General features: G+C 38.2%; 1 protein-coding gene across 1 annotated transcript; it reads right to left on the reverse strand.

The window, feature by feature from the left end:
* Positions 1-27,388, reverse strand: RHAG (Rh associated glycoprotein). The gene is made up of 10 exons (XM_003923097.3): positions 27,173-27,388; positions 15,286-15,469; positions 14,181-14,331; positions 11,704-11,851; positions 11,112-11,278; positions 7,443-7,580; positions 6,066-6,187; positions 2,047-2,120; positions 1,754-1,827; positions 1-612 (listed from the first exon to the last, which is right to left on the reverse strand). Exons 1-10 carry the CDS (start codon positions 27,324-27,326, stop codon positions 538-540), a joined length of 1,287 nt encoding a protein of 428 aa, XP_003923146.1. The 5' UTR covers positions 27,327-27,388; the 3' UTR covers positions 1-537.
* Between the last annotated feature and the right edge of the window lie 602 nt (positions 27,389-27,990).

A 27,990-nucleotide genomic window follows, 5' to 3' on the forward strand; every position in this document is an offset into this window, starting at 1 on the left:
TACAAAAAAGACTTTGATCAGATAATATTTGAGCTTGTTGCAAATAGTAAATGTGCAAAAGGAATTAATAATATTCAAGCAAAAATACATTACTAACTAGACCATTTTTAAAATAAAAAGCACCACCTAAAATAATCATATTACTACTTTACACACATTCATTTCTTTAATTTGTTTTTTACATAGATTTCTTACATCTATTCTTGTTTTGTGGGTTTCAGTTTTATAATTTTGAGGCTTGAAGACATAGTGTCTACATCAAGAAACTGATATGTTTAGTCTGTATTTACTCACTGCCAAAAGCATTCTGGGAATCCTGGAGAGGCTCTATTTGATTATCTGTTTTATGAGTCACATGCCCTCAACTAATCATTGAATAGCAAGAGACAGCATTAGACATAAGGACATTTTTACACTGGCCATTTGGGACTTAGGATCTTTTCACTCTGGTCCATACTCTCGTTGGTTACTGCCTTTTTGTTTATTTGAACTTGATTCTAGATAATGGGAAAGAAAGTTGGAGAGCAGGAATGGTGTTTAGACTTCAGGTTCCAGTGGGCTGTGGTCACCATGTCCGTAGAAGTGATTGTCATGTTCTCTCAACCTCGGGACCTAAAGAAAACAAGTTTGGGGGCACATTAATCATCTTTTAATGTAAATTTTAAAAATAAGACTTTTCTGAGAAAGGGCTTAGTACTCTCAAAAAATTGATCCTGATCTGACTCATTTAATAAATATTGAGTATCCACTTTGTGTCAGCTCCTTTTCTGGGCACTGAGGATAGAGTAATGAATAAAACAGTTATTTCAGTGGGCTTGTTATAAGTTAGTATTGAAATAAAAACATTTTTGTTAATTATTATTCAAGCTTGAAAAAAACTGGGAATAAAAATTGTTTGAGTTGAAGAAAAATAAAAGAATAAAATATTTCTTTCAACCACCCTGACTACATTCCCGCTTTTCCAAACTCATTCTCTCTGAAATTTTGCTGAAAACACCCAAACATCTATCCCTCTCAAGTTTTGCAGGAAATTATTTGGGAAAAAGTACTAGAGTAAAGAGAAACTGGAGGATAGAAAGAGGCTGATGTTTTGTTATTCGTAGTTCATCTTGATGCGTACTTACTCCAATTCTTTCACCTTATGTATTTCACTTGCTTTTGACCACTTTTACCTTTGGTGTATTTTAAAATTAAGTTTGATTTCTTTTGTTTTATTGCTTTTTTTTTTTTTTAACCACCAAATAAACCTGTGGACATAAAATCTCACAGTTTCCCAGAATTCATATTATTTTTATGAATAGCTTTTTTATGGCTTTCAGAGGAGTCAGACAAAACCTGCTAACTAAATTCTGTCTTGTCTTTATCTAACTTCTGCTTTAGAAAATACCATAACTTCTGATTTTATCTGGCAGTGTACATCATCTCAATTTCTCTCTGTAAATAGGTAGTTCATCCAGTTTCTTTTCATTTATTTACTTTTCTTTTACACTTGACATCTTATTGAAGGAAAAAATTTTAAATTTATTATTTATTATTTTTGTAGAGAGTTTCCCAGGCTGGTCCCAAACTCCTGGCATCAAACAATCCTCCAGCCTCAGCTGCCCAAAATGCTGGGATTACATGTGTGAGCTACCATACCTAGCTAATTCAATTTTATCACACATATGCCACAGAGATATATAGGCTTGAAGTGAGTAAAGCTTTCAGTAATGTAGTCATCGTTCAAATTCTTGTTTAGAATACTCTACAGTACCTCCCAATAAACGGAATCATCGTAGCAGTTCTGGTCAGATGGTTGTCCCAAGAAAGGCAACTTTAGGATTAAACCTGTGATGGTAGAGAGAAAATGAGTCATGTCACGATGCTGAAGAGGAAACTCCACTAGCATAGTAGTTAATAGTCTATTATAAAATAATACCCTTTAGCTGACGTAATTACTGCCAGAAGTTTAAAACATTTTTGAATTTAGCAATTGACTTGCTTGTTATCTATTGTAAATGATCTAAGAGCATAATATACAGGGAAGTGTTCACTTTTTATGCTGACCTGTAATCAGACCTCCAACAACTGCTGTTCCGATAGAAGAACCCAGTGCAGCCGCCTGCATGGCCATAGTGGACCTAAGGAAGCAAATGAAAAAGATTCAGTGTTTTTCCTGGACCTCAGCCAAAAATATCTTACACACAGAGGGTGTGGATAACTGCCATCTTGAGGCCAGAATGTAACATTACACACTAGCAAATTAAGCATTTGTTACAATTTTTCTTTCATATTCTTGTTTTCTTTGGAACTCTTGAGCAGTGTTAGAAAATTCTGAGATACACCTAAAAAAGCGAATCATCTTTTAATGTAAATTTTAAAAATAAGATTTTCCTTAGAAAGAATTTAGTAGTCTCAAAAAATTGATCCTGATCTGACTCATTTAATAGCTATTGAGTATCCACTTTGTGTCAGCTTCTTTTCTAGGCACTGAGGATAGAATAATGAATGAAACAACATGAGCTACTATCTCTTCTCATCTCATTATAATGAAGTAGTTGTGATGAAATTCGAAAAATCTATTGGCCGGGCGCTGTGACTCAAACCTGTAATCCCAGCACTTTGAGAGGTCGAGGCTGGTGAATCACCTGAGGTCAGGAGGTTGAGACCATCCTGGCTAACACGGTGAAACCCCGTCTCTACTAAAAATACAAAAAATTAGCCGGTCGTGGGGCACGTGCCTGTAGTTCCAGCTACTCCCAGCTACTCGGGAGGCTGAGGCAGGAGAATCCCTTGAGCCTGGGAGGCAGAGTTTGCAGTGATCCGAAATCGCGCCATTTCACTTCAGCCCCGGCAGCAAGAGTGAAACTGTCTCAAAAAAAAAAAAAAAAAAAAAAAAAAAAAAAAAAAAAAAAAAAAATTGGAAAATGAGAGTTCTTTTGGTTTTCCAGCTTAATCATCCAAGGGAGAGGATGCACTAAACTCAGATTTCTTTTTTTTTTCTCCGTATTTGAAGGGTTTACATTTTCTAATATATATAAAAAGTTGTGCAAGTAACATTGTGGAAACATTAGAAACTGCAAATAACAAAACAGAGCAGAAAAGTTTAATATCCCCCAGACAGTATCAAAATAAAAATGTAAAATAAAAACATGTATTTTTATAAAAATGCAATCATGCTATATTACTTATTTTCCTAATAAATATGTTTTAGGGGTCCATTTTTGTGAGTCAGTGTAGATCTGAACCACAGTTTGAATTGCTGCAGGGTGTTACACTGTGCAACGTACTGGTTGCTTCCAGTGTTTCATATTTTTAAAAATGCTGTGAGAACATCTCCTCTGAACATGCTTATAAATTTGTCTGATTATTTTCCTAATATAAAACCTATCAAGAAACGAGAATATTAGTAAAAGTCTACATATACTTGTTTTTTTTTTTTAGATGGAGATTCGCTCTTTCACCCAGGCTGGAGTGAAGTGGCCCGATCTCAGCCCACAGCAACCTCCAAGCCCTGGGTTCAAGTGATTCTTCTGCCTCAGCCTCCCAAGTAGCTGGGATTATAGGCGCCCACCACCATGCCCTGCTAATTTTTGTATTTTTAATAGAGATGAGGTTTCACCATTTTGTCCAGGCTAGTCTTGAACTCTTGACCTCAGGTGAATCACCTGCCTCAGCCTCCCTAAGTGGTAGGATTACAGGCTTGAGCCACTGTGCCCAGCCTATATAGTGCTTACGAACTTTTCCAAATAGAAAATTGTACAATTTACATTCCAAGTTTTTACTTTAGCCACTATTCAGTATTATTATTATTCATTCATGCTTCATCACTTTGATAAGTGAAAAACTGGTAGCTTGTTTTAATTTGCATTTCTTTGATTATAAGTGAGGTTGAGTATTTTATATATACTTATTTATTTGATTTTTCTTCTTTTGTAAATTTCCTGTTAGTTTTACAGGAATTTGCCAAGATCTTTCATAAGGTCTTAAAAGATACTTTTGATAGCAAGTGTTCTGTGATCAAATAAACTTGGAAAACACTGACTTATACAAAATTAACAGTATTCCTAGAGTTATGTTGCCATAATTTGCAAAAATGTCCCTTAAGAATATTAACTTTCCCTTGTTCTATGCTTACCAAAAACCTGATTTGCATTTTAATATTCTGAATAGACACATGTAAGTCGTTTTGGCTCTCAGGTGGGTAATTTATTTGGTGTGAAATATGTAAATTTTACCCAAGTGAACAAACCTTCAAGGCTTGCCCTCCTTCCCCTCCTCTGATATTTCTCTACCTCCTTTCTCCACCAATGAATAAATTGAGAAGATGTTTCTAAACCAGCATTTCCAAGGACTAGACCTTCAATCATGAGACTCACCCAACGTCTGAGCACCCAGCCAGGCCTGCTCTTTGAGAGCCAGATAGACTTGTTTTATTGCATCTGTGAAACTGGTCTATGCGTGAGGCTTAAGAATTCCTAATCATAGGCACCTCAGTATTTTTGCACAGTGTCTGCACACTCCAACACTGAGGAGTTGAGTTCATTCACACATGCTTTTATCATGCTTGATTTGCATTAAAATATGTTAGTGTTTGGTCTCTACAGTCTTGGGTTTGGAGAGAACTGAAAACTATGTGCATATTCTGGAGTTTTCTTCTAAATTTTCAAAAAGCGTTAAAAAAAAAACAACATATGGAAGAAATGTGTCAACGGTACATGTGAAGAAGGAAGCAAAGTTTCTGTTTAGTAAGAAATGATTAAATGAGTTTTTCAGTATTTTTTATTGATCTCAACAGTGTTAAATTTTAATCTGCTAAAACTGAAGAGAGGTTTTTCTTTTCAGATTATGCATCTCCAGTTAGTGGTCATTCAGACATTTCTAGACATGCATTTCTCTTTTCTTCATGCTTTCAATTGGATTTAAAAGTTGAGCATTCTACTATGCAGCCATAAAAAAGGATGAGTTCATGTCCTTTGCAGGGACAAGCTGGAAACCATCATTCTCAGCAAACAAATGCAGGAACAAAAAAACAAATACCACATGTTCTCACTCATAAGTGGGAGTTGAACAATGAGAACACATGGACACAGGGAGGGGAACATCACACACCCAGGCCTGTTCGATGGTGGGGTGTAAGGGGAGAGAGAGCATTAGGACAAATACCTAATGCATGCAGGGCTTAAAACCTAGATGATGGGTTGTTGGGTCCAGCAAACCACCATGGCACATGTATAACAATATAACAAACCTGCACATTCTGCACACGTATCCCAGAACTTAAAGTGCAATCAATTTAAACAAAATTGAGCATTCTAATGTATCTTTGTGTACTCTGAGTGGTCTGAACTCTGTGATCTTCCTAGCTGTTTCACATGGATGACATTCATACCAAATCATTCCAATCTTGTGGCATCCCTTTTATTCTCCTGAGTTTGCTTGATACTTGCTTTTCCTCTGCTTATTTAAGTAAACATTTATACTTGACTTAGGGAAAAACCTAGGTTTGATAGAGCTAGAAGGGATTTTGGAGAATAAATACTCCAATCTCTCATTTTATAGAGAAGACTGGAAACCAGAAAGGCTGAGTGACACCTCAGAGTTCACATAACTAGTGAGTAGCAGAGTTGGGACCATATGCCAGTGTTTTTGATTCTGCAGAACCAGTCGCTTTTCAGATTATTCCAATTCATTCTTCTTTGTGTGGATTGGATGGAAATGACTGTTCAGCTCATCATATGTGCCTCTTCTTCATTTTGGAGGGATCAAGAAAATGACTAAGCCTACTATAATCTGACTGTGATTATCAAACTTCCTTATCTGCTAGGAGACAGCTGTTTCTGGTAAAGACATTTAAAATAACATAATTTTTTTAAACTAACAATTTCAGTTAAGGTGCCTCTTTCAATATAATTTCATTTTAATTATCTTCTCTCAGTTGCGTCTCTTTGGCTCCAGTGAAGATAATATAAACCGTGGCCAGAACTGCTAAAATGAAAACTCTCCTACCCCTAAATTTCTCAGAGTGAGAGAAAACATCTTGGGACCACAGGGGCTGGAAAACCCCCCCTTTTTTTTTTACTCACGTGTTGGATGCACCCATTGCTACCGCCACAATGCCTGCAAGGCCTCCCATTACGCCAGGTAAGCCGTGGAGGTTATGGACCCCACATGTATCATGGATCCTCAGTTTAGTAGTAAAAAGTGGCTAAAATTGTAAAAGGAAGAGGCTTATTATTTCGTTAAACATATAGAACTCTAGAACAGAAACAGCTATAGCTGAGCTCTATTCTTCCATGCAGAATTATTTTATAAATAAGTTTTGTTATGTATATTTAAGGTATACAGCATGATGTTATGAGATACATATAGAAAGTAAAAGGGTCACTACAGTGAAGAATATTAATGTCTCCATCATCTTACATAGTTACCTTTTTGTTTTGTTTTGTTTTCGTGGTAAGAGCAGCTAAAAATCTACTCATTTAGCATAAATCCTATATACAGGACAATTTTACTGCCTATAGTCTTCATGCTGTACATTAGAGCTCTAAATGTGTTCATCCTGCATTTCTGCTACTTCGCATTCTCTGACCTTCATCTCCCCATTTCCTTCTCCATCCAGAAAAAATTGTATGTGTAACTCAGTTCTCCATCCGTATCTGAAGTCCATTTAAGTTAAAGGATTTGAAAATATATTTGTGGCAAAACTGTCCATTTCAGTCTTCAGTGGATTGGTTTGAAGAGAATCATTTCACGACTTACTCCTTCTCACCTAGTGATGATAGCCTAAATCTCTCTCTCTCTCTCTCTTTTTCTTCTTTTCTTTCGAGATGGAGTCTCATTCTGTCACCCAGTCTGGAGTGCAATGGCACCATCTTGGCTCTCTGTGACTTCTGCATCCTAAGTTCAAACAATTCTTCCGCCTCAGCCTCTTGAGTAGCTGGGATTACAGTCACCATGCCAGGCTAATTTTTGTACTTTTTTTTTTTTTTTTTAGTAGAGCCAGGGGTTTCACCATGTTGACCAGACTGGTCTCAAACTCCTGACTTCAGGTAATTCACCTGCCTCAGCCTCCCAAGGTGCTGGGATTACAGTTATGAGCTACCACATCTGGCCAACATCCTAAATCTCTTAAAAGAGCAGAGTTTTTAATTACATAAGACAAATAACAACAACTACTTCAGTGGAACAGCCCAAAGGGAAAGTAATGCCAAGGACTTAACATTTAATTCAAACTAAATTATAAATAATTGAAATCAGATTGTTTCCTATTACATAGAAGTTCGGGGCAGAGTAGAACCACTGGACAGCTGAAATGGGAGTGGTATTTCCAAAAGGAAGGCAAGTGGCCTCCAAATTAAAATGTTCATAAAATAAAACTTTATAGCTTTGTTCTGCTGGAGGGACATGAGAGAACAATGGTGCAGATTCAGAGTTTGACTCAGAACATCTGCTGTACTTACAGTTAGGAACTTGTATCCAAAGACAGAGACTATTCCTGCAATGCTCCCAATGACCATAGAACCGAACGGATGAATTGTCATGTCTGCGCAAGTGCCCACGGCAACTCCTCCAGCAAGAGTGGCATTCTGAATGTGAACCTGCGTGAGGGTCAGAAACATAAATGAGGTGAGCTGGATGATGCAGAATTCAGAAGGATCAGGGGATTCTAGAGTTTAATAGACCCACATCGCAGTCTTCAATTGAAAGGGTTACTGATTCTTTTTTTTAAAAAAGAGGGTTCTTTGAAATTGTAGTAGGTCTTTCTTTTTTATTTTATATTATTTTATTATTGTTATACTTTAAGTTCTGAGATACATGTGCAGAATGTGCAGGTTTGCTACATAGGTATACACGTGCCATGGTGGTTTCCTGCACCCATCAACCCATCGTTTACATTAGGCATTTCTCCTAATACTATCCCTCCCCTAGCCCCTCATCCCCCGACAGGCCCCAGTGTGTGATGTTCCCCTCCATGTGTCCATGTGTTCTCAACATTCAACTCCCACTTCTGAGTGAGAACACACAGTGTTTTGTTTTCTATTCTTGTGTTAGTTTGCTGAGAATGATGGTTTCTAGCTTCATCCATGTCCCTGCAAAGGACATGAACTCACCTTTTTCATGGCCGCATAATATTCCCTGGTGAATATGTGCCACATTTTCTTTCTCTAGTCTATCACTGATGGGCTTTTGGGTTGGTTCCAAGTCTTTGCTATTGTGAACAGTGCTGCAATAAACATGCATGTGCATGTGTCTTTATAGCAGAAAGATTTATAAACCTTAGGGTATATACCCAGTAATGGGATTGCTGGGTCAAATAGTATTTCTGGTTCTAGATCCTTGAAGAATCACCACACTGTCTTCCACAATGATTGAACTGATTTACACTCCCACCAACGGTGTTATATCATTCCTATTCCTCCACATCCTCTCCAGCATCTGTTGTTTCCTGACTTTTTCATGATCACCATTCTAACCATTCTAACTGGCATGAGATGGTATCTCATAGTGGTTTTAATTTGGATTTCTCTAATGATCAGTGACGATCTTTTTTCATATGTAGGTTGGCTGCTTAAATGTCTTCTTTTGAGAAGTGTCTGTTCATATCCTTTGTCCACTTTTTGATGTCTTTTTTTTTTTTCTTGTAAATTTGTTTCAGTTCTTTGTAGATTCTGGATATTAGCCCTTTGTCAGTTGGATAGAGTTCAAGAAATTTCTCCCATTCCGTAGCTTGCCTGTTCACTCTGATGATAGTTTCTTTTGCTGTTCAGAAGCTCTTTAGTTTAATTAGGTCATTTGACATTTGTTAATTAGGTCATTTGTCAATTTTGGCTTTTGTTGCCATTGCTTTTGGTGTTTTAGTCAGGAAGCTTTCGCCCATGCCTATGTCCTGAATGGTATTGCCTAGGTTTTCTTCTAGGATTTTTATGGTTTTAGGTCTTACATTAAAGTCTTATATTCATCTTGAGTTAATTTTTGTATAAGGTGTAAGGAAGGGGTCCAGTTTCAGTTTTCTGCCTGTGTCTAGCCAGTTTTCCCAACACTGTTTATTAAACAGGGAATCCTTTTCCCATTGCTTGTTTTTGTCAGGTTTGTCAAAGATCGGATGGTCGTAGATATGTGGTGTTATTTCTAATGCCTCAGTTCTGTTCCATTGGTCTGAGAGCTTTCTTTGAAAAAGTTGTCATGTGGTATCTTTCTTGCCAGTCCCTTGGTAGTGAATAAGTAATCAGATTAATGAGGCCTGTGGTGGAAGGCATTTGAGAAAATCAAAAGATGTTGTAGTGGGAAGGTAGGAGTGTTTAGAACAAATAATCTAGCAATGTTTTTGTCTATTCATTAAGTTTTTGGAACATATTTGTGGTTATCATGAACCAAAAGACAACTATGGCCACTGTGTGTTTGGTGGCATCTATGATATTCCAATATCCAAAGAGGAAATGTAGACATTGAAATGTACACATTACATACGAAAGACAACAGTTTCTGAAAATGTCATTGGATTGAGGACATTTGAGGATGGAGGAAAGAGGAATTTATTTATTTTTGAGACAGAATCTTGCTCTGTCTCCCCAGGTGGAGTACAGTGGTGCGGTCTTGGCTCACTGCAACCACCACCTCCGGGGTTGGAGGATTCTCCTGCCTCAGCCTCCCAGTAGCTGGGATTACAGGTGCACGCCACCATGTTCAGCTAATTTTTGTATTTTTAGTAGAGATGGAGTTTCACCGTGTTGGCCAGGCTGGTCTTGAATTCCTGACCTCAGGTGATCCACCCCCCTCAGCCTCCTAAAGGTCTGGGATTATAGGCGTGAGCCACCACATTCAGTCAGGAATCAATTTTTATTTGCCAGAATTTTTCAGAAAAATTAGTCTAGCTGTTCTGTCTGAGAAGCAGAGGTCATCAGTACTTTTAAAAGAGAAACACTGAACTGTACAATTTTTTCACTGTTTTTAGTGACCTATCATGAGACGATTTTTGGAGAATTAAGATACACATCCTCAGCTATGCTAAAAAAATTAATTACAATAACATCTTACTCCCCACCCACTCACCCCATCCAGTTAGAAAGGTAGACTGGCTGATCTGGGGATTACTCCTTTACTGATGTTTCTCTAGCTCATAGGCAAGAAACTCAAGAGGCTAATTTGGGGGAATTCAAAACATATTTTATTTTGAACTAATTGCAGACACATATAAGTTGTAAAAATACTACAGAATGTTTCCATGTATCCCTTGTCCAGTTTCTCAAATAAGATGTTAATCTTATATAACCATGGAAAGGAAAATAGCATTGATCTAATATTATTAAAGATCTTATGTGAATTTCACCACTATTTCCACTAATTATTTTCCCCAATATCCTGTTGAAGATCTCACATTGCATTTAGTTGTTATTTCTTTGAGAGGAATGTTTGCAGTTGGGAAAATAGAATTAGTGTGCATCATCCCACTTTCGGCTGTTTGTTAAGTCTTGTTTCTAAGGAAGCTTTTCTCAGAACTTGGGGGCAGTTAAAGCAGTTAACTCTATTATTAAAGAAATATACCTCAAATATTTGATTTATACAAGACTACATTTATTCTATACTAGACTGTAAATTCCTTGAGAACACTTTTTAAATTTTCCAGGGTACAATTTTTTTTTTTTTTTTTTTTTTTGAGACAGAGTTTCACTCTTGTTGCCCAGGCTTGGGTGCAATGGTACGATCTTGGCTTACTGCAACCTCTGCCTCCCAGGTTCAAGAGATTCTCCTGCCTTAGCTTCCTGAGTAGCTGGGATTACAGGTACCTGCCACCATGCCTGGCTAATTTTTTTTTTTTTTTTGTATTTTTATTAGAGATGGGGTTTTGCCATGTTGGCCAGCCTGGTCTCGACCTCCTGAGCTCAGGTAATCTGCCTGCCTCAACATCCCTAAGTGCTGGGATTACAGACATGAGCCACCATTCCCAGCCCAGGGTATAGATTTGATTAATAAATGAATGAATGTTGCTATTTTTAAAACATTCTGCAAGATCTGAAGTTTTGTGATTTGTCTTGGGAGCTCAGCAGTGATGCAGAAGCTACCTCCTACTTACATGAGTAACTGTCAGTGTTGTGAAGGGAAATTTCCATGAGGGCTAAGACAGCACTTACCATGTCAAGCTTGCCTCGGGGCTCCACTAGACTGGAGAAGGCATAGGCTGTGAGAACACAGGCAGCAAGAGAGAAGTACGTGTTTACAATGGCCCTGTACTGTTTGTCTCCAGGTTCAGCAATGGCCGAGTTAAAGCTGGGCCAAAACATCCATAGAAAGAGAGTCCCTGTAGTGAACCAAAAGAAGGGATATTAGTTCTGAATATGGAAGTCAGTCCAGACAGTGCAGTTTGTTTGGGCACCGACAATGTCTCTGTTTAGGCTTGATTATCTACAGTTAAGAGAAAAGAGGAGAATTGAGCCAGCATAAAGTAGTATGCAAAAGATGCTCCTTTTTTCAAGGTTTAATTTAATCATCATCATTATTATTACTATTTAGAGATGGAGTCTCACTATGTTGCACAGGCTGGACTCGAACTCTTGGGCTCAAGCAATCCCGCCTCAGCCTCCTGAGTAGCTGGGACTACAGTCATTTGCTAGCATGCCTGGCTTGGATGTTCTTTTTGAGCATCTTCTCACACCTGTGTTGAAGTTTACCTTCCCCGGTCCCTTTTCAAATAGTGAAGGTTCAAGCAAGTTTATCCACACTCACCAATCATTGCAAACAAGTCTGAGTGGTACACGGACTCTTCATTTTCATGCCCCCTTCTCAGCCCAGATCGATACAAGATGCCTGCTACAGCCAAGCCAAAGTAGGCTCCAAAGGCATGGATTGTCATTGATGCTCCAATATCAGAGGCCTGAAGGGACAAAATAACATTAATATAAATAGAGGTTAACCTGAGACTCAGTATGGGAGGACATTCAAAGAAAGAATTGCATTGCTGGTTAAACAATTTTTAAAAAGGGAGAAACAGAAAGATGGTGTCAGCGAAAGCAGGGTAAAACAGGGTGGTAAAATAGAGATAGCATAGACTTTGGAGCCACACAGAACTGACTTTCCAGCCTAGATCAGTTACTTCCTTGAGATGTGACTTTCAATAAATTATTAAGCTTCTCTGATCTAAATGGGGATCTAAATCTAAAATGGGAAAATATTGCCCATTCAACAGAGTTTGTGATGGGACTTAGATGAAACCATATTTCTAAAGTGCTAGTTCCCTGGTGGGCACATAAGCTTTGCAGGGTTCCTTCTCTAGGTGATGGAGATTCTCAGTGAAATACATATTGCACAGCCTGGCATGGTGGTGCACTCCTTGTAGTCCCAGCTACTGGGAAGGCTGAGGCAGGAGAAAGGCTTGAGCCCAGGAGTTTGAGGTTACAGTGAGCTATGATTGTTACATTGCACTCCAGCCTAGGTAACAAAGCAAGAACTAATCTCAAAAAAAAAAAAAAAAAAAAAAAAAAAAAAAAAAAAAAAAAAAACTGTTTGTGATATGAAACGAAGATGACATGTTTACTTGAAATGGCAGCTGAATCTCACTTAATTGTAACTCAAGACTTGAAACTTCAAAAAACCAGAGTTTTTACCCATATATATATTTATTTTGCTCTATGATGAACTGAAAACAAGCTGAGGTCCCAGATTGATTTGGAGAGATATACTTTAGATTCCTCTTTAGGATATGATGTGGATTTGACCCAGTTTTCTACATTTCCTGCCTCTAGAGGGAATGTTCAGAGGGTCCAATTCTAGACATTTATCTGTACTTATAGACAGGAAGATGATACTCATCTATTTATAAAACATTTTCAAATTTAAGTAAAAAGGGTCTCCTGGCTTTGTTCTTTTGTTTACTAGACATAGACAGACCCAGTCCCCTTGAAGATCCACACTTAGTTGGAATGAATCAAGTATCTTTCAAGCATATGTGATGATCTATCTAGCAATCTTTAGCTGTCTAGCATCTCTTAGTGCCCTCCCAGCTTGGAAACCTTGCTTTGCTTCACCAGGTGGTTTCAGGAGGATGGGAGGTGGCGATTAATCGTGCTTGGACTTTACAAATACCATGTGAGTCTGTGCCTCTCTTTAAATGCTCACATATTTGTAGGTAAAATGACCTTCCCTGTTTCTTCCCTTTGGAACCATCAGGTAAGTCTTCACCTAGCTAGCACACAGAATTTACAGAGTCTTTATTAATCTGACCCACTTACCTTGTTGGCTTCATTTTGTATTGGTCAAGTCCTTTCATATTATTATAAAAATTTTCTTTTAGTTCCTCATTACCAGTTCAAGACTGTGCTTGTTATTACCTTAGCTTAAAGAACATTTCTCCTCATTAGTTAATCGAAAACTTCTAGGTATCTTTTAGGTCCAGTAACTGTTACTTCCTCAAAGAACCCCTCCTTGATTCTACAATCTAATCTTCCAGTTACACTTTCTCATAGCCCCACCCTACATATTTTTCATAGCATGTACTGCAGTTTATAATAACAGTTGTGTGTCTGTGTCTTTGGGTAGGTGGATGAATGTGTAATTATTTGTTTGGTTGGTTTCTGTCTGTCCCACTAGATTGTAAGCTCTGTAAAAACAGGAACCTTCATATTTTGTCATTGAGTCCCCAGCACCTAGAAAGTTGTCAAAAATATTTGCTGTTGAATTAATGTTAATTGAAATATAAACAAAATAACAAAGTACTAAAGAGTGCCCTACAATGTTTTTTATTTATTATTTGTGGGAAGAATCGGTGAAATATTTGTGGAGTAAAAAGTTTGACTGAGGCCTTACAAAAACCTGTACAAGGCTTTATATAGGGCTATTCACCTAGTAGTCAAAATAGTAAAAGGAATTGATTATTGATTGGCAAGAGAAGAGTTGAGGGATTGGAAAAATCTGGAGGTGAATTCAGACTCTGGCAAGTCATTCAGCATCTGTGATAATCAGTTTTTATGGTGTATATATGATAATAAAAATAATACCTACAATACAGTGTTGTTGTAAAGATGAGATAAGATAATGTTTACAAAACTCCTGGTATACAATAGGCACTCAGTACATGGCTATTATTACTACTTGCTAGGGCATCCCTCCTACCGAGATTTGCTCCCACATACCGTGGACACGCATTATTTTTTTGTAACCAGAACTGATGCCCAAAGCTAGGTAAGTATAAATTTTCTAACTCTTACCTCAAATATTTCACCAACCAGATATTCATTGCCAGCAAAGAAAGCAATTTCTACAATTGTCATGATCAGCATTTGGATGGGGCTTGTTTTTCCCAGGACAGCTCCAAAAGATATCAGAACTGTGGCTGTACTGAAGTCTGCATTTATCATGCTGAGGGGAAAAAGAATAGATTGAAGAGTAATGCACACTCAACCTAAAACTGACCAGAGTGCAATCCCATCTCCCATCAGGCCCATCCAGTGCTTCTCCCAGGCCCACTCATCACCTCCCACTTCCTTAGTCCACCTCTTTTCCTTTGACCAGACCCTCTTTAGTTGCTCTAATGTATGTATTTTAACTTACCTTTTATCTCCTTAGCTTAGGGGTTTTAATTTATGTTTGTTGATCTAATAAATGAATTATTTCCTGGAGAGTGTGTTTACTATTGCACGATAAGAATACATGTTTACATTTTAAAAACAATCTGAAAAATAACTAATGGGGAATATTGGCTCCCTGTAGCTGAGGTGGAAGGAATACTACTTCTTTGAAAGATGCTTTCTCATATCCTTAAAGTGAAACCAGAGAGGTTACAGACATGAATGTATTATCCAGCTCAGTAGAGCAAGGCATTGCTTCAGATTTTTGAATTTCAACCATTTTTGGTTGCGTAAGGGAGACAGTTTGCCAGCCAGTACAGTAAATGACAGTGGACTATCAGAGAAACAATTAATCTGGAGAATGAAGAATTGCCTTAATCTGTTTGGACTGCTATAACAAAATACCATAAACTGGGTTATTTGTAAATAACAGAAATTTATTTCTTACAGTTTTAGAGGCTGGGAAGCCCAAGATCAGATGCTGACAGACTTGGTGTCTGAGGAGGGCTCTCTTTCTGCTTAGTAGATGGCACCTTCTAGCTGTGTCCTCACGTAGTGGAAGGAGTGAGGAGTCTCTTATGGACCTCTTTCACAAGGACACTGATCCCATTCACAAGCACTCTGCCTTCATGACTTGGTCACCTCCCAAAGCCTCCACCTCTTAATATCATCACATTGGAGGTTAAGATTGTAATATATGAGTCCTGGAGGACACAAACATTCAGACCATAGTAAGGATGCTCACTTTTTGATTCCAATGTTAATTTTTTGTCCATGGCTATGCAGGATCCCCTGTGCAATAGTGCCCCACTGGAGGCCCAAAGCAGCGATGAGTAGGTTGAAACCCACACTGCTGAAGCCATATTTCTTCAGGAAGGTCATGAGAAAGCCAAACCCAACAAATATCATAACATGTACATCTTGGAACACTGGAAAAGAGAAAAGGAAAAAAATCTGCGCTAGGAGAGCTTGAAGAAAGTACTGCATCATAGTGTATTCCACTTATTAAGTGCTACCACCTTTGTATAACACACTGGGAGAAGAGAGCATTGGTTGGGAAGGAAACGTCTGGTTTCAACGCCAGCTTGACTACTTACCAGCCAAGAAACCTTGACAAGTTATTCAGTGCTTGAGCCTTTTTTTTTTTTTTTGGGAAAACTATGCACTATTATAGTAGTGTGTCTTCCATCCTGTCTCTGAGGAATTTTACATTGTTTTCTACCTGAGGACAGCCATGAAAAGCACAGAGCAAGCATCACCCTTTCTTGCAGACTTTCCCAATACTCCCAGGAAATGGAATATTTTTTCTTTTAATTTACATAGCTTTGTGTATATACTTCAGCTTTATCATTTGTCATGCTGTATTAGCATTTACTTAGCATTTGTCATACTGTAATAGTCAATAAGGTGTCCATCTCCTGCACTAGATTGTGAATTTCTTGATTGAAGGGTTTAGGATACATTCATACTTGGCTCTCTTAAACTCAGCATGGTAGCTTGCATATGAGACGAAGTAGTACATTTCTTTGATGAATGTGTGAATAAATACATGAGCTACAGTCTCCATTCATCAAATGTGTATAATAGCACCAGCTCCAAAAATCTTAGCAGATCACTGTTTGAATCAAATGGGATAATTTTTTTGTTATCATTTTATGAACCACGAAGCATTAATAAACATAAAGGCTGTATCCTCTTGAGTAACAAATATTCAACTTGTTTTCTGGGAATACAGGCTCAGATGCCTGAATTCTATCACATGATTGTGTGACCCTGAGCAAGTCCCTTATTCTCTATGAGCTTCAGTGTTTTCATCTGCAAAGATTATAAAGACCCTATATCACAGAATAATCCAATTGGGATCACTGGTGTTGCAGGATTTGTATACAGTAAAGTATTACACCAATAAAACATATGATCAAATATAAGACAGTGAAAACATGAGGTCTTCCTTCAAGAAACTAACAGCTAAGTTGGTAAGACATATATATGGATCGACCATGTGTGAAATTGACATTTTGCATTGAAAATAATCCTTTGATCTGAAGGGAGGATTTGCACAGTATATAACAGCATCCACCACAGTGGACAAGCCTGAGGACCACAGTCTCTTTTTAATTAAACATCACCATTGTGACCAGAGGTTTAGGTGGAACTAGGTATGAGGGAAGATATGCCTAGAAAATATGCTCCAGAGGAAACTGACATTTGAAGTCAATTAATTTGCCCAAAGGGTGAAGTCAGGATTTGAATTCCAGCCTGACTCTCCTGATTTCTCCATTTATCGAACACTGTAGGAGTATAAAATAAATAAAGCAGAGCTCTGGCTCTTGAGGCACACAGAGTCGTTACTATTTCTTGGCTCCTCTCTACTTCTGTTCTGCCATCAGGCTCAGGGTGTAATATGTTGAGAGCAAGAGACTATGGTACACTAATCAGGCTTGTCTACTGCAATGGATGCTGAGACATGCTGCCCAGATGCCCATTCGGATCAAAGGACTTACTTCTTCCATTTTCCCTGGTGGTCAGGAGTTCTGCCAGCTAAAGCTCTAAGCTCTCAATTCTCTCTGGAAAATGCTCTTGTTTTGCTTAAGATCACAGCTCTTCCCTAGGGTAGTCTGCACCCAATAACTGATTCACATGAGTAACCCCTTGTCTCAGAAAAGAACCACCTGAAACTGGACAGTCCTAGCTTCAGAGCCTCCTGCAGGGTTAGCTGAGGGCTTCTCCTTCTCTGCCCAAATCCTTTTCCCTCAGGTGTTGATCCTTAAGATGTTGATTCCCATCCCAGGGTACCTACCCAGGGTACCGTGAACTGAGATTTTACCTGACCCGCTGGTGGGCACTTGTCAACCAACATCAACCTGTTTCCCTTTTTGCTTTTTGAAGTATAGATGACCACATATATTCATTTTTCTTTATACATTGGTTTGCCACGATTTAATTTTTATAGTAAAAATTTGATATAGATCATAGATTAAGTTGGAGGGGAACTTAGAGAATATGCATGACTCTTACTATGGTTTTACTAAACCTTTATGGGACTCAGTTTCCTTTTAAGGAAGACTTGGATTACATGATGTCTAAAGTGTCTTAGCTCTACAATTTTCTTTATGCATTGTATTTTGCATTTATATCAGGACTCTAAGACACAGACAAATTAGGTGACTTGTATAGTCCTCACAAAGTACAGTAAAAATAAGGACTCAGGTTTTTCTTCATTTTTAAAAATCACACAAAGCTTTTTTTCTAACATTCTTTTTTTCCCTTTTTTTCTTAGAGCACTCTTGTTCTCCCTGTAATCTACTGATTTTATTTTTTATTATTATTATTTTTAATATATATTTTATTGCATTTTAGGTTTTGGGGTACATGTGAAGAACATGCAGGATTGTTGCATAGGTACGTACACGGCAATGTGGTTTGCTGCCTTCCTCCCCCATCACCTATATCTGGCATTTCTCCCCATGTTACCCCTCCCCATCTCTCCCCCCATGACCTTCCCCTAGTCCCCCCCGCCACCACAGACCTCAGTGTGTGATGCTCCCCTTTTAAACTGTGCAGTTACCAATCGATAAGGTTTGGGTCTGTGTCCCTGCCCAAATCTCATCTTGTAGCTCCTATAATCCCCACGTGTTGTGGGAGGGAGCTGGTAGGAGATGACTGAATCATGGAAGTGAGTCCTTCTCATGCTGTTTTTGTGATAGAGAGTGGGTCTCATGAGATCTGATTTTTTTTTTTCTTTTTTTGATATGCAGTCTTGCTTTTGTTGCCCTGGCCAGAGTGCAATAGTGCCATCTTGGCTCACTGCAACCTCCATCTCCTGGGCTCAAGTAAATTCTCCGATCTCAGCCTCCCGAGTAGCCGGGATTACAGGTATGGATTTTTGTTTTTTTGTTTGTTTGTTTTTGTTTCTGTTTTTTAGTAAAAATGGGGTTTCACTATGTTGGCTAGGCTGGTCTGGAACTCCTGACCTCGTGATCTGTCTGTGTCGGCCTCCCAAAGTGTTGGGATTACAGGCATGAGCCACCGTGCCCGGCAATCTGATGGTTTTGAAGGCAGGAGTTTCTCTGCACAAGCTCTCTCTTTGCCTGATGCCATCTGTGTAAGACGTGACTTGCTCCTCCTTGCCTTCCACTGTGATTGTGAGGCCTCCCCAGCCATGAGGACCTGTAAGTCTAATAAATGGCTTTCTTTTGTAAATTGCCAGTCTTGGGTATGTTTTTACCAGCAGCGTGAAAACACACTAATACACCAACTAATTTAAGAATTTTAAAAATCTAATTTCATAAATGTCTCTTAGTGGAACAATTGTTCTGCAGATTTCATCCCTCTTCCCTTTTGATGGAAAACCAGACATTTTATATCTGGGGGAAAAAATTTCATATATTAACAGTTGTGCTTCAATATATTTCCCTCTTCTAATCTAATTCTTGTTACTGCTTTTCGCCACAAGGGGGCTTAGGAACTTCATTTATTATTTAAATTAACAAGGAGGCTCTTGACAGGTAATGATTCGGTATGAAAGATACGAATAAAAAGATTTATAAACAACTGGGATTATTGTGTTACCATTTATCCTGCTTTAAGAGTTTATGGGTGGGAACCAGAGAGAGGGCCACAAATATAGTTGTGTGGTGCAAGGCTCTGCCATTAAAGTAACACAATATCCATTTTACAGAAGAGAAGGAATTTCTTTAGGAGTTTGTACTTTGGAGAAATCTTCCAACAGGTTTTAAGGATTGTCAAGTCTTTTCTAAATCAGTGATTCTCAGCAAGAGGTGCTATTAGCCCCCAGGGTACATTCGACAATGCCTGGAAATGTTTGTTTGTTGCAACGTGAGGAGGTAGAGAGTACAGACCAGGGATGCTGCCAAACATCCTCTGATGAATAGGACAGCTTCCCACAAGGAAGTATTTGGCCCAAAATGTTAAGGGTGCTGCTGTGGAGAAACCCTCATCTAAATCAACTACGCTTTTAAGGATTTATAATTAATAGTGTAAAACTTCCCTTTTCTTTAAACGTTTTAGACCAAAACAGAAAATGCTGGCTTGATTTACTTAAAAATTTCTGCCCAGTAGCACAGCAAATTTTGCTCTCTGTTTTGGGCCAAGATATCAGGGGTGATGGAAGCAGGTGCCTATATTTTCCTTGCTTCCTTCTCCCATTCCTTGCTGCCCCCTGAGGTCATAGCAACTCAAGTGTTTTTATTTCAAGCATTTTTCCTGTAAATTGTTAACAGTAAATAAAAGAGGATAGTGAAAAACATAAAAGTGAAGAAATCTCAAGGCATTAGAAGCCTGCATTGTTCTTAGCATTTGCCTCTCCCTGGCTGTGGTAAGTTGTGTCTTTCACACTTACTTATTTATTTTATTTTTATTTATTTATTTTTTGAGATGAAGTCTCACTCTGTTGTGCCCAGGCTGGAGTGCAGTGGCACAATCTTGGCTCACTGTAGCCTCTGCCTCCTGGGTTCAAGCGATCCTCCTGTCTCAGCCTCCTGAGTAGCTGAGACTACAGGCATGTGCCACCACACCTGATTAATTTTGTATTTTTAGTAGAGACAGGGTTTCACCATGTTGGCCAGGTTGGCCTTGAGCTCCTGACCTCAGGTGATCCACCAGCCCCAGCCTCCCAAAGTGCTGAAATTACAGGCATGAGCCACCGCGCCCAGCGTCTTTCACATTTAGAGAAGCATCACACTGATCCAAAACACTGTGTTAGCTCCATGATAGCTAGTAATTTATATTCCATTTGAATTGTTTACTAGCTGCGTGTCTTTGGTTAACTAGTGAATCTCTCTGAGCCTCAGTTTCCTCATCTGTAAAATGGGAGTAATATTTCATAAGGCTGCGTGAGGTCATGGACTTTGTTTTATATATATACCTCCTCATGTCTCCAATGTCTGGGACAGAGTGCATGTGAAGTATATTCAGAATAAACATGTCAACTGTGGTGTATATCTAACATCCAACAAACTTTTTATGTTTTGATATTAATGTATATTAAGGACTATCATATTTAGGATCAATATTAAGGTAGGCCACAATATTTAGCCATTTTCAAATAGGTAAACCTGTTTCTTTGTTATTAGTAGATGACATGGATGACATGCATAAAACCCCTCATATTATCAGTTGCGTAGAAAACAATTTCATCTCTCTTTGTGTGTGTGTGTGTGTATGCGTGTGTGTGTGTATATGTGTGTGTGTGCCTGAATATATCTATATATATATTTTAAACTCACAGTGCCTTATCTTGGAAAACAGCAGCAATTGCTTTGAATTCTACAATTTTTGTTCCAAATAAGGAACAAGGGAAATAAGATCACTCACCTTGAAGTTTTTCACTGAGTAAACTCATTTTCCCACAAATAATATATTCTCATCCTTTAAAAGTTGACTGATGTTAATGAAGATCAAGAAATATTTTGGCAAATCTGTTGGAGACAATAGATCCATGTAGACAAATGTGGCCTAAATTCCTGCCTGATAGACAATGCTGCCTATAAAATATAGTGGTTAATACACAGGTTTGGCTGGGGGTGGTGGCTCACGCGTGTAATCCCAGTGTTTAGGGAGGACGAGGCAGGTGGATCGCAAGGTCAGGAGATCAAGACCAGCTTGGTCAATATGGTGAAACCCCATTTCTACTAAAAAATACAAAAATTAACCAGGCGTGGTGGTGGGCACTTGTAGTCCCAGCTACTTGGGAGGCTGAGGCCAGAAAATCGCTTGAACCCAGGAGGCAGAGGTTGCGGTGAGCTGAGATCATGTCACTGCACTCCAGCCTGGGCAACACAGTGAGACTCTGTCTCAGAAAAACACACACACACACATACACACACACACACACACACACACACACACACACACACACACACAGGTTTTGGATGTAGACAATCTGGGTTGGAGTCTGACTAAGCTCTTTCATGTACTAAACATTTGACCTTGGGCAAATTGCTTAATCTTTCTAAACCTCAACTTTATCATAGGTCTTTCTTCCTAACATGTATATTCCAAGGGTTGTTTTGAGGATTAGAAAATAAATACACAGTAAGTTAGCACAGTGCCTATGACAAGTTAAGCATCATTATAATCAGTGGTTTTATTATACTTTGAAATTTGTCCTACTTTCCTGTTAAAAATTAATTTGGATTTGAGGTTCTTAACCAGAATCTGACAGGATACAATTCACCATCATCATCACCACCACCATCAGCAGCAGCAGCATCCTCGGCATCATCTCATTCATTAGTATAGAGGGTTTAATTTATGTTCTTAATTATGTTCTATTCTACTTTGATATCTTGTAATAGGATATCTTGCAAACTCTAATGTATTAGTCTGTTATCACACTGCTAATAAAGACATCCCGGGACTGAGTAATCTATAAAGGAAACAGGTTTAGTTGACTGACAGTTCCACAAGGCTGGGAAGGCGTCACAATCATGGCAAAAAGCAAAGGAGGAACAAAGTCATGTCTTACCTGGTGGCAGGTGAGAGAGCTTGTGTAGGAAAACTCCCCTTTATAAAGCCATAAGCTCTCATGAGACTTATTCACTATCACGAGAACAGCACAGGAAAGACCTGCCCCCATGATTCAATTAACACTCACTGGTTCCCTCCCACAACACATGGGAATTATGGGAATTACAAATCAAGATGAGATTTGAGTGGAGACACAAACCATCTCATTCTGCTCCAGCCCCTCCCCAATCTCATGTTCTTGCATTTCAAAACCAATCATGCCTTCCCAACAGTCCCCCAAAGTCTTAACTCATTTTAGAATTGACTCAAAAGTCCACGGTTTCATCTAAACAAGGCAAATCCCTTCCACCTGTGAGCATGTAAAATGAAAAGTTAGTTACTTTCTAGACACAATGGGGGTATAGGCATCAGGTAAATACACCCATTCTAAACGGGAGAATTTGGCTAAAACAAAGTGGCTACAGGCCCCGTGCAAGCCTGAAATCCAGTGGGTGGTCCTTAAACTTTAAATTGCAAAAATGATCTCTTTTGACTTCGTATCTCACATCCGGGTTACGCTGATGCAGGAGGTGGGCTCCCATGGCCTTGGGCAGCTCTGCCCTCATGGCTTTGCAGGGGATAGGCTCCCTCCAGGCTGCCTTCACAGTTGGTGTTGAGTGTCTGTGGCTTTTCCAGGTGCATAGTGCAAGCTGTCAGTAGATCTACCATTCTGGGGTATGGAGGATGGTGGCCCTCTTCTCAGCTCCACTACACAGTGCTTCAGCAGGGACTGAGTGTTTGGGCTTGCACCCCTCATTTCCCTTCTTCACTGTCCTAGCAGAGGTTCTCTGTGATGGCTCTTCCCCAGCAGCAAGCTTCTGCCTGGACAAACAGGCACTTCCATGCATTCTGTGAAATCTAGGCAGAAGTTCCTAAACCTTAATTCTTGACTTCTGTGCACCCATAGTCCCAATACCACGTGTAAACTGCTAAGGCTTGAGGCTTGCACCCTCTGAAGAAACAGCCTGAGCTGTTCATTGGCTCTTTTTTAGCCCTGGGTGGAGCTGAAGCACCTGGGATACAAAGCACCATGTCCTGAGGTTGCATAGAGCAGGGAGGCCCTGGGCCTGACCCAGGAAACCATTTTTCTTGCCTAGGCCTCCTAGCCTGTGATGAGCGGGACGGCTATGAAGGTCTCTGACATGCCCTGGAGACATTTTGCCCATCATCTTGGTGATGGGGGAACATTTGGCTCCTGGTTACTTATGCAAATTTTTTCAGCTGGCTTAAAGTTTTCCCCAGAAAATGAGTTTCTCTACCGCTTCATCAGGCTGAAAGTTTTCTAAACTTTTATGCTCTGTCACCTCTCAAGGGCTTTGCTGCTAAGAAATTTCTTCTGCCAGATACCCTAAATCATCTCTCTCAAGTTCAAAGTTTCACAGAACTTTAGGTCAGGGGGCAAACCCTATACCAGCCTCTCTACATAGCAAGAGCCCTCTTTACTCCAGTTCCCAACAAGTTCCCCATCTCACTATCAGCATTTTGGTCAAAGTCATTCAATCAGTCTTGAGGAAGTTCCAAACTTTCCCATGTCTTCCTGTCTTCCTCTGAGCCTTCCAAACTGTTTCACCCTCTGCTTGTTACCCAGTTCCCAAGTTGCTTTCACATTTTCGGATATCTTTACCGCAGCATCCTACTCCACTGGTACCAATTTACTGTATTAGTCTGTTCTCACACTGCTAATAAAGACATACCTGAGACTGGATCATTTATAAAGGAAAGAGGTTTCATTGACTCACAGTTCCACATGGCTGGGGAGGCCTCACAATCGTGATGGAAGGCAAATGAGGAGCAAAGCTATGTCTTACATGGTGGCAGGTGAGAGAGCTTGCCTAGGGGGACTCCCCTTTATAAAACCATCAGATATTGTGAGGCTTATTCACTATCAAAACTCTCCTTGTCTTCTATTTCTTTTATATATATATATATGCCAGCTGCTTTGTTTTCTCACATAACCCTGGTGAAGAGAGGCTAAAAATACATCTTCTCTTGTCCAAATGCATTTATATCTCTAATCTTGCTTCATTTCTAGGAATGGCATTTTTTAACCATCTAAATGTATGGAATATGGAATACATTTAGACACTGAGATGTGTCTGGTCACACATGTCCTTGTCTACCTTCCTCCCTGGAAGGTACACTTTGTGAGGACATGGACTTTGCCCATTTTGTCTTTTTTTAATTTACTTTCCTTTTTAAAATTGATATATAATATTTACACACATTTATGGCATACATGTAAATGGCATTTTAATAAATGCATATGATGTGTAATAAACAAATAACATTATTCGGTATATCCATCACCTTGAACATTTATCGTTTCTTTATATAGGAAACATTTCAAATTTTCTCTTCTAGTTATCTTGAAATATATAATACCTTGTTTTTAACTACAGTCACCTTACCTTTCTAACAAACACTAAAACTTACTCCTTTTATCTAACTGTGTATTTGTATTCATTAACCAAACTTTATTCATGACATTCCCTGTTCCAACACCCTTCCCAGCCTCTGGTAATCATCATTCTACTCTCTATCTCCATGCAGAGAAAAGGGAATTCTTACACACTGTTGGTGGGAATGTAAATTATAATATAAACAATATGGAAGTTTCTCAAAAAACTAAAAATAGAACTATCACATGAACCAGCAATCTCACTACTAGGTATATTTACAAAGAAAATGAAATCAATATGTTGAAGAGAAAGAGATATCTTCACTCTTATGTTCATTGCAGCTAATAAAGACATACCTGTCTTTATTTCTTCTGCCAGTTGCCCTAAATCATCTCTCTCAAATTCAAAGTTCCACAGAACTTTAGGTCAGGGGGCAAACTCTACGCCAGCCTCCCTGCATAGCAAGAGCCAAGATGTGGAATCAACCTAAGTCTCCATCAGTGGATGAATAGATAAAGAAAATGTGGCATATATACAGAATCCCATTTTGTTTGTTTGATTCGCTTTTTAGTGCCTAAAAGCTTGAGAGATTTGGAGATTACTTGCAAGAATTGGTAGCTTAGAAAACCACACTGCCATGTGTGTACCTATGCAACAATCTTGCATGTTCTTCACATGTACCTCAAAACCTAAAATGCAATAAAAAAATAAATAAAATAAAATAAAAATAATAAATTAATAAATAAAGAATTGGTAGCTTAATAAATATTTTCTTCATGAATCATAAAATCAGTAAATTTTTATGTTTCTTATAAGTGGTGTAGAAGAGTGATGTGACTATTAAACTATATTTTTAAACAGCTTTATTGAGATATAATTGACATATAAAATTACATATATTTCAGACATACAACTTGACATTTTGATATACATATACTTTGTGAAATGATCACTGCAATAAAGCTAGTTAACACATCTATTACTTCTGCATTGTTACCATTGTGTGTGTATATATGTGTGTGTGTTTGTGTGTATGCGTGTGCTGGGGGAGGGTAATAAGATTAAATTGAAGCTATATCCCCTCAGCAAATTACATTTATCCATACAGTATTGTTAACTGTCATCATTACGATGTACAGTAGATATCCAAAAATTATTTCTCTATTGTTAGGTTACCGAAAAATGACCATGTTTCGTGACTTTTCTTCAACTTGGTTTTGATCTCAAATTGTAAATTGAAGTTTTACCTAGGAGCTTTGACGCTGGAACTTACAAAGTTCAGCTTGAATCATGCAATTATTAGGCTCTTAAAGTCTTAAAATTTACTTTGTGTAAATCATACTAATCTTAGATCATATTTTTGGCATTTTTAACATCGCATTTCATCTTTTGTTTACAGATGTGCCAGATAATGGAGTCTTAGAACAAAAGAATCATATTTGTTTTATTTTTGAATAAATTTGCTGTAGCACATGCATAGTACTTAATAAAATATTTACCAAATGAGTAAATGAATGAATGAATGAATGTAATGTACAAAAGCATACATAGTTGAACATAATTTTTTTCTGTTTTATTCTCTAACTTGCAAATTATAAAACTTATTTAATCAAGAACCCTCTTGCACATCTATTCAGTGTAAATACAACTAGACTTGGAGTCTAGTTTTTTCTGTCTTACTATCCTAACTCTGTCCTTAATTTTCAGTTTTGTATTTTTACTAAGTCACTTAGCAACCTTAGGCCATAATTTCTTCGTGGAAGTGCCCCCATGATACTAATTATCTCAAAAAATGTAGAAATAAAAAAGAGTATCAAACTGTTTTTTAAAAAGCTTAGACATATGCTGTGAACTGTAATAAACATTATACTATTTTAAATTTTTATATTTTTAAAATTATTTGAGCCTTACTTAAGAAAAGTGAGTAGTCTACATAATGGTGACATACTACTGTCTCCCTTCCTGCTTAATGAGGTAATGTATGTGTCTTGTTCATAATAAAGACTCAATAAATGGTAGTTGTCATTGTTGTATTAACTATTTTATAGCCTGCCCATCCAAACTTGAAATTACATTTCTTTCTTCACTCAGTCGTCGTTTTGAAGGAAGAGTTTTGTTTTTAAATATGTTAGTTATTCACACATTTCTTTTCATCTCAAAGGAAAAAAACAACTTCCTTTCAGAATATTATGAAACCCTGAGTACATATTTTTAATGAAAACTCCATTAACTTCCTACAACATAGTAAATACCCCTTCTCATTCTTTAGAATCAAATTCCACATAAAATCTAGGGTCCTCTTCTTATAACTCCATTTTCTTAGAACTCTCTCTCTTCCAAAGTTACCTTTGGCCCTTTCAGTGGGGAATGCAAAGGAGGTGTGATACTTTTCTTTGCAGAGCTAGTGACCAACCGAAGGGAAAAAGAAGGTCATTTAGCAGTAGATAATCAATACAAAAAGCATCAATTATTTTAATGTTCAGCTTCTTGTTCTGATATTTTAAAAGGAAAAAGTTTTAACCGAACACCTTAATCACAGAGTAGAAGACCAGATGCCATAGCAGAAACATGTAATACCCTTAGCACTCATAACTATCATATAATTCTACAAGGAGCTCAAAGGTTTACAGTATTCAATGGTTTTACATTCTGAGAACCTGAAGAACCCAAAAATGTATAGTAAGTAGTAAATTGCCTACTCACGAGGATATAACTCAAGGAATGTGGCCAAGTCTGTTGGCTTGGTGACGTTGCGCTGCTGAGTATTCTGGTCCGTCTCATACTGAACAAATAATCCAAATAAAACAATCATGGAAATTTCCAGGCCTATGGCTATGAGAGGGAATTTGAACCTCATGTTTGTGGCAAAGGACAGAGGCGCACTGAGAGCTTCACAGGCTGTGAGATGTTGATAAGAACAAAGGACTGATCTGTGTGCAGAATTTTACTGCATGTTCAGGGAACCCCAATGACATCACAAGAAAAAAAAATGGGCAAGACTGGTTAAAATGCTCCACCCTCTGTGGAAAATTATGCTCTGTAATCTAATTGTTGTTCCAAATGTTGATTTGAAGAATATGCAATGAAGTTGTGAGAAGCTGGATGATGCCAATGATCTATTGCACAGGTCTCTAGAATCATGTTTAGCTTAGTTTAGTAGAATCTCTTGAGGGCTTATTGTATGCCAAACATTGTGGTAGGCTTTGTAGAAGCCATGAATTTAAAGAAAAAGAATTGGTCTATTAACTTCTTGAGGAAATTAAGGATCTACGTAGTTGAGAAAACATAAATATAAGCAAATGATTATATAAAAACATGTAAGTGATATAATAGTGGTTATGAAAGTATTAGAAAACATAAATAAGGCAGTGATACTTTTTGCCTTAGGCCAAGAACATTAGCATATAGAATAATAGTGATGTAAGAACTAAACATTATATAGGGTTTTGCAAATGAAACAGTTGGAGGAAATGGTATAAAGCTTGGGAGAACATGGCATGTTTTGGAAAGGGCAATTAGTC

This window comes from Saimiri boliviensis, chromosome 4 (genome assembly GCF_048565385.1).
Source record: "Saimiri boliviensis isolate mSaiBol1 chromosome 4, mSaiBol1.pri, whole genome shotgun sequence".
Classification (NCBI taxonomy): domain Eukaryota; kingdom Metazoa; phylum Chordata; class Mammalia; order Primates; family Cebidae; genus Saimiri; species Saimiri boliviensis.

Bases quoted from the DNA above. Each gene is read 5' to 3' on its own strand.
- RHAG (XM_003923097.3), bottom strand. From the start codon at position 27,326: ATGAGGTTCAAATTCCCTCTCATAGCCATAGGCCTGGAAATTTCCATG. The intron at 7,581-11,111 runs GTAAGTGCTGTC...ACCCTCACGCAG, and splicing joins CCCGAGGCAAGCTTGACATG to GTTCACATTCAGAATGCCAC. The intron at 2,121-6,065 runs GTGAGTAAAAAA...TTGCTTCCTTAG, and splicing joins GCAATGGGTGCATCCAACAC to GTCCACTATGGCCATGCAGG.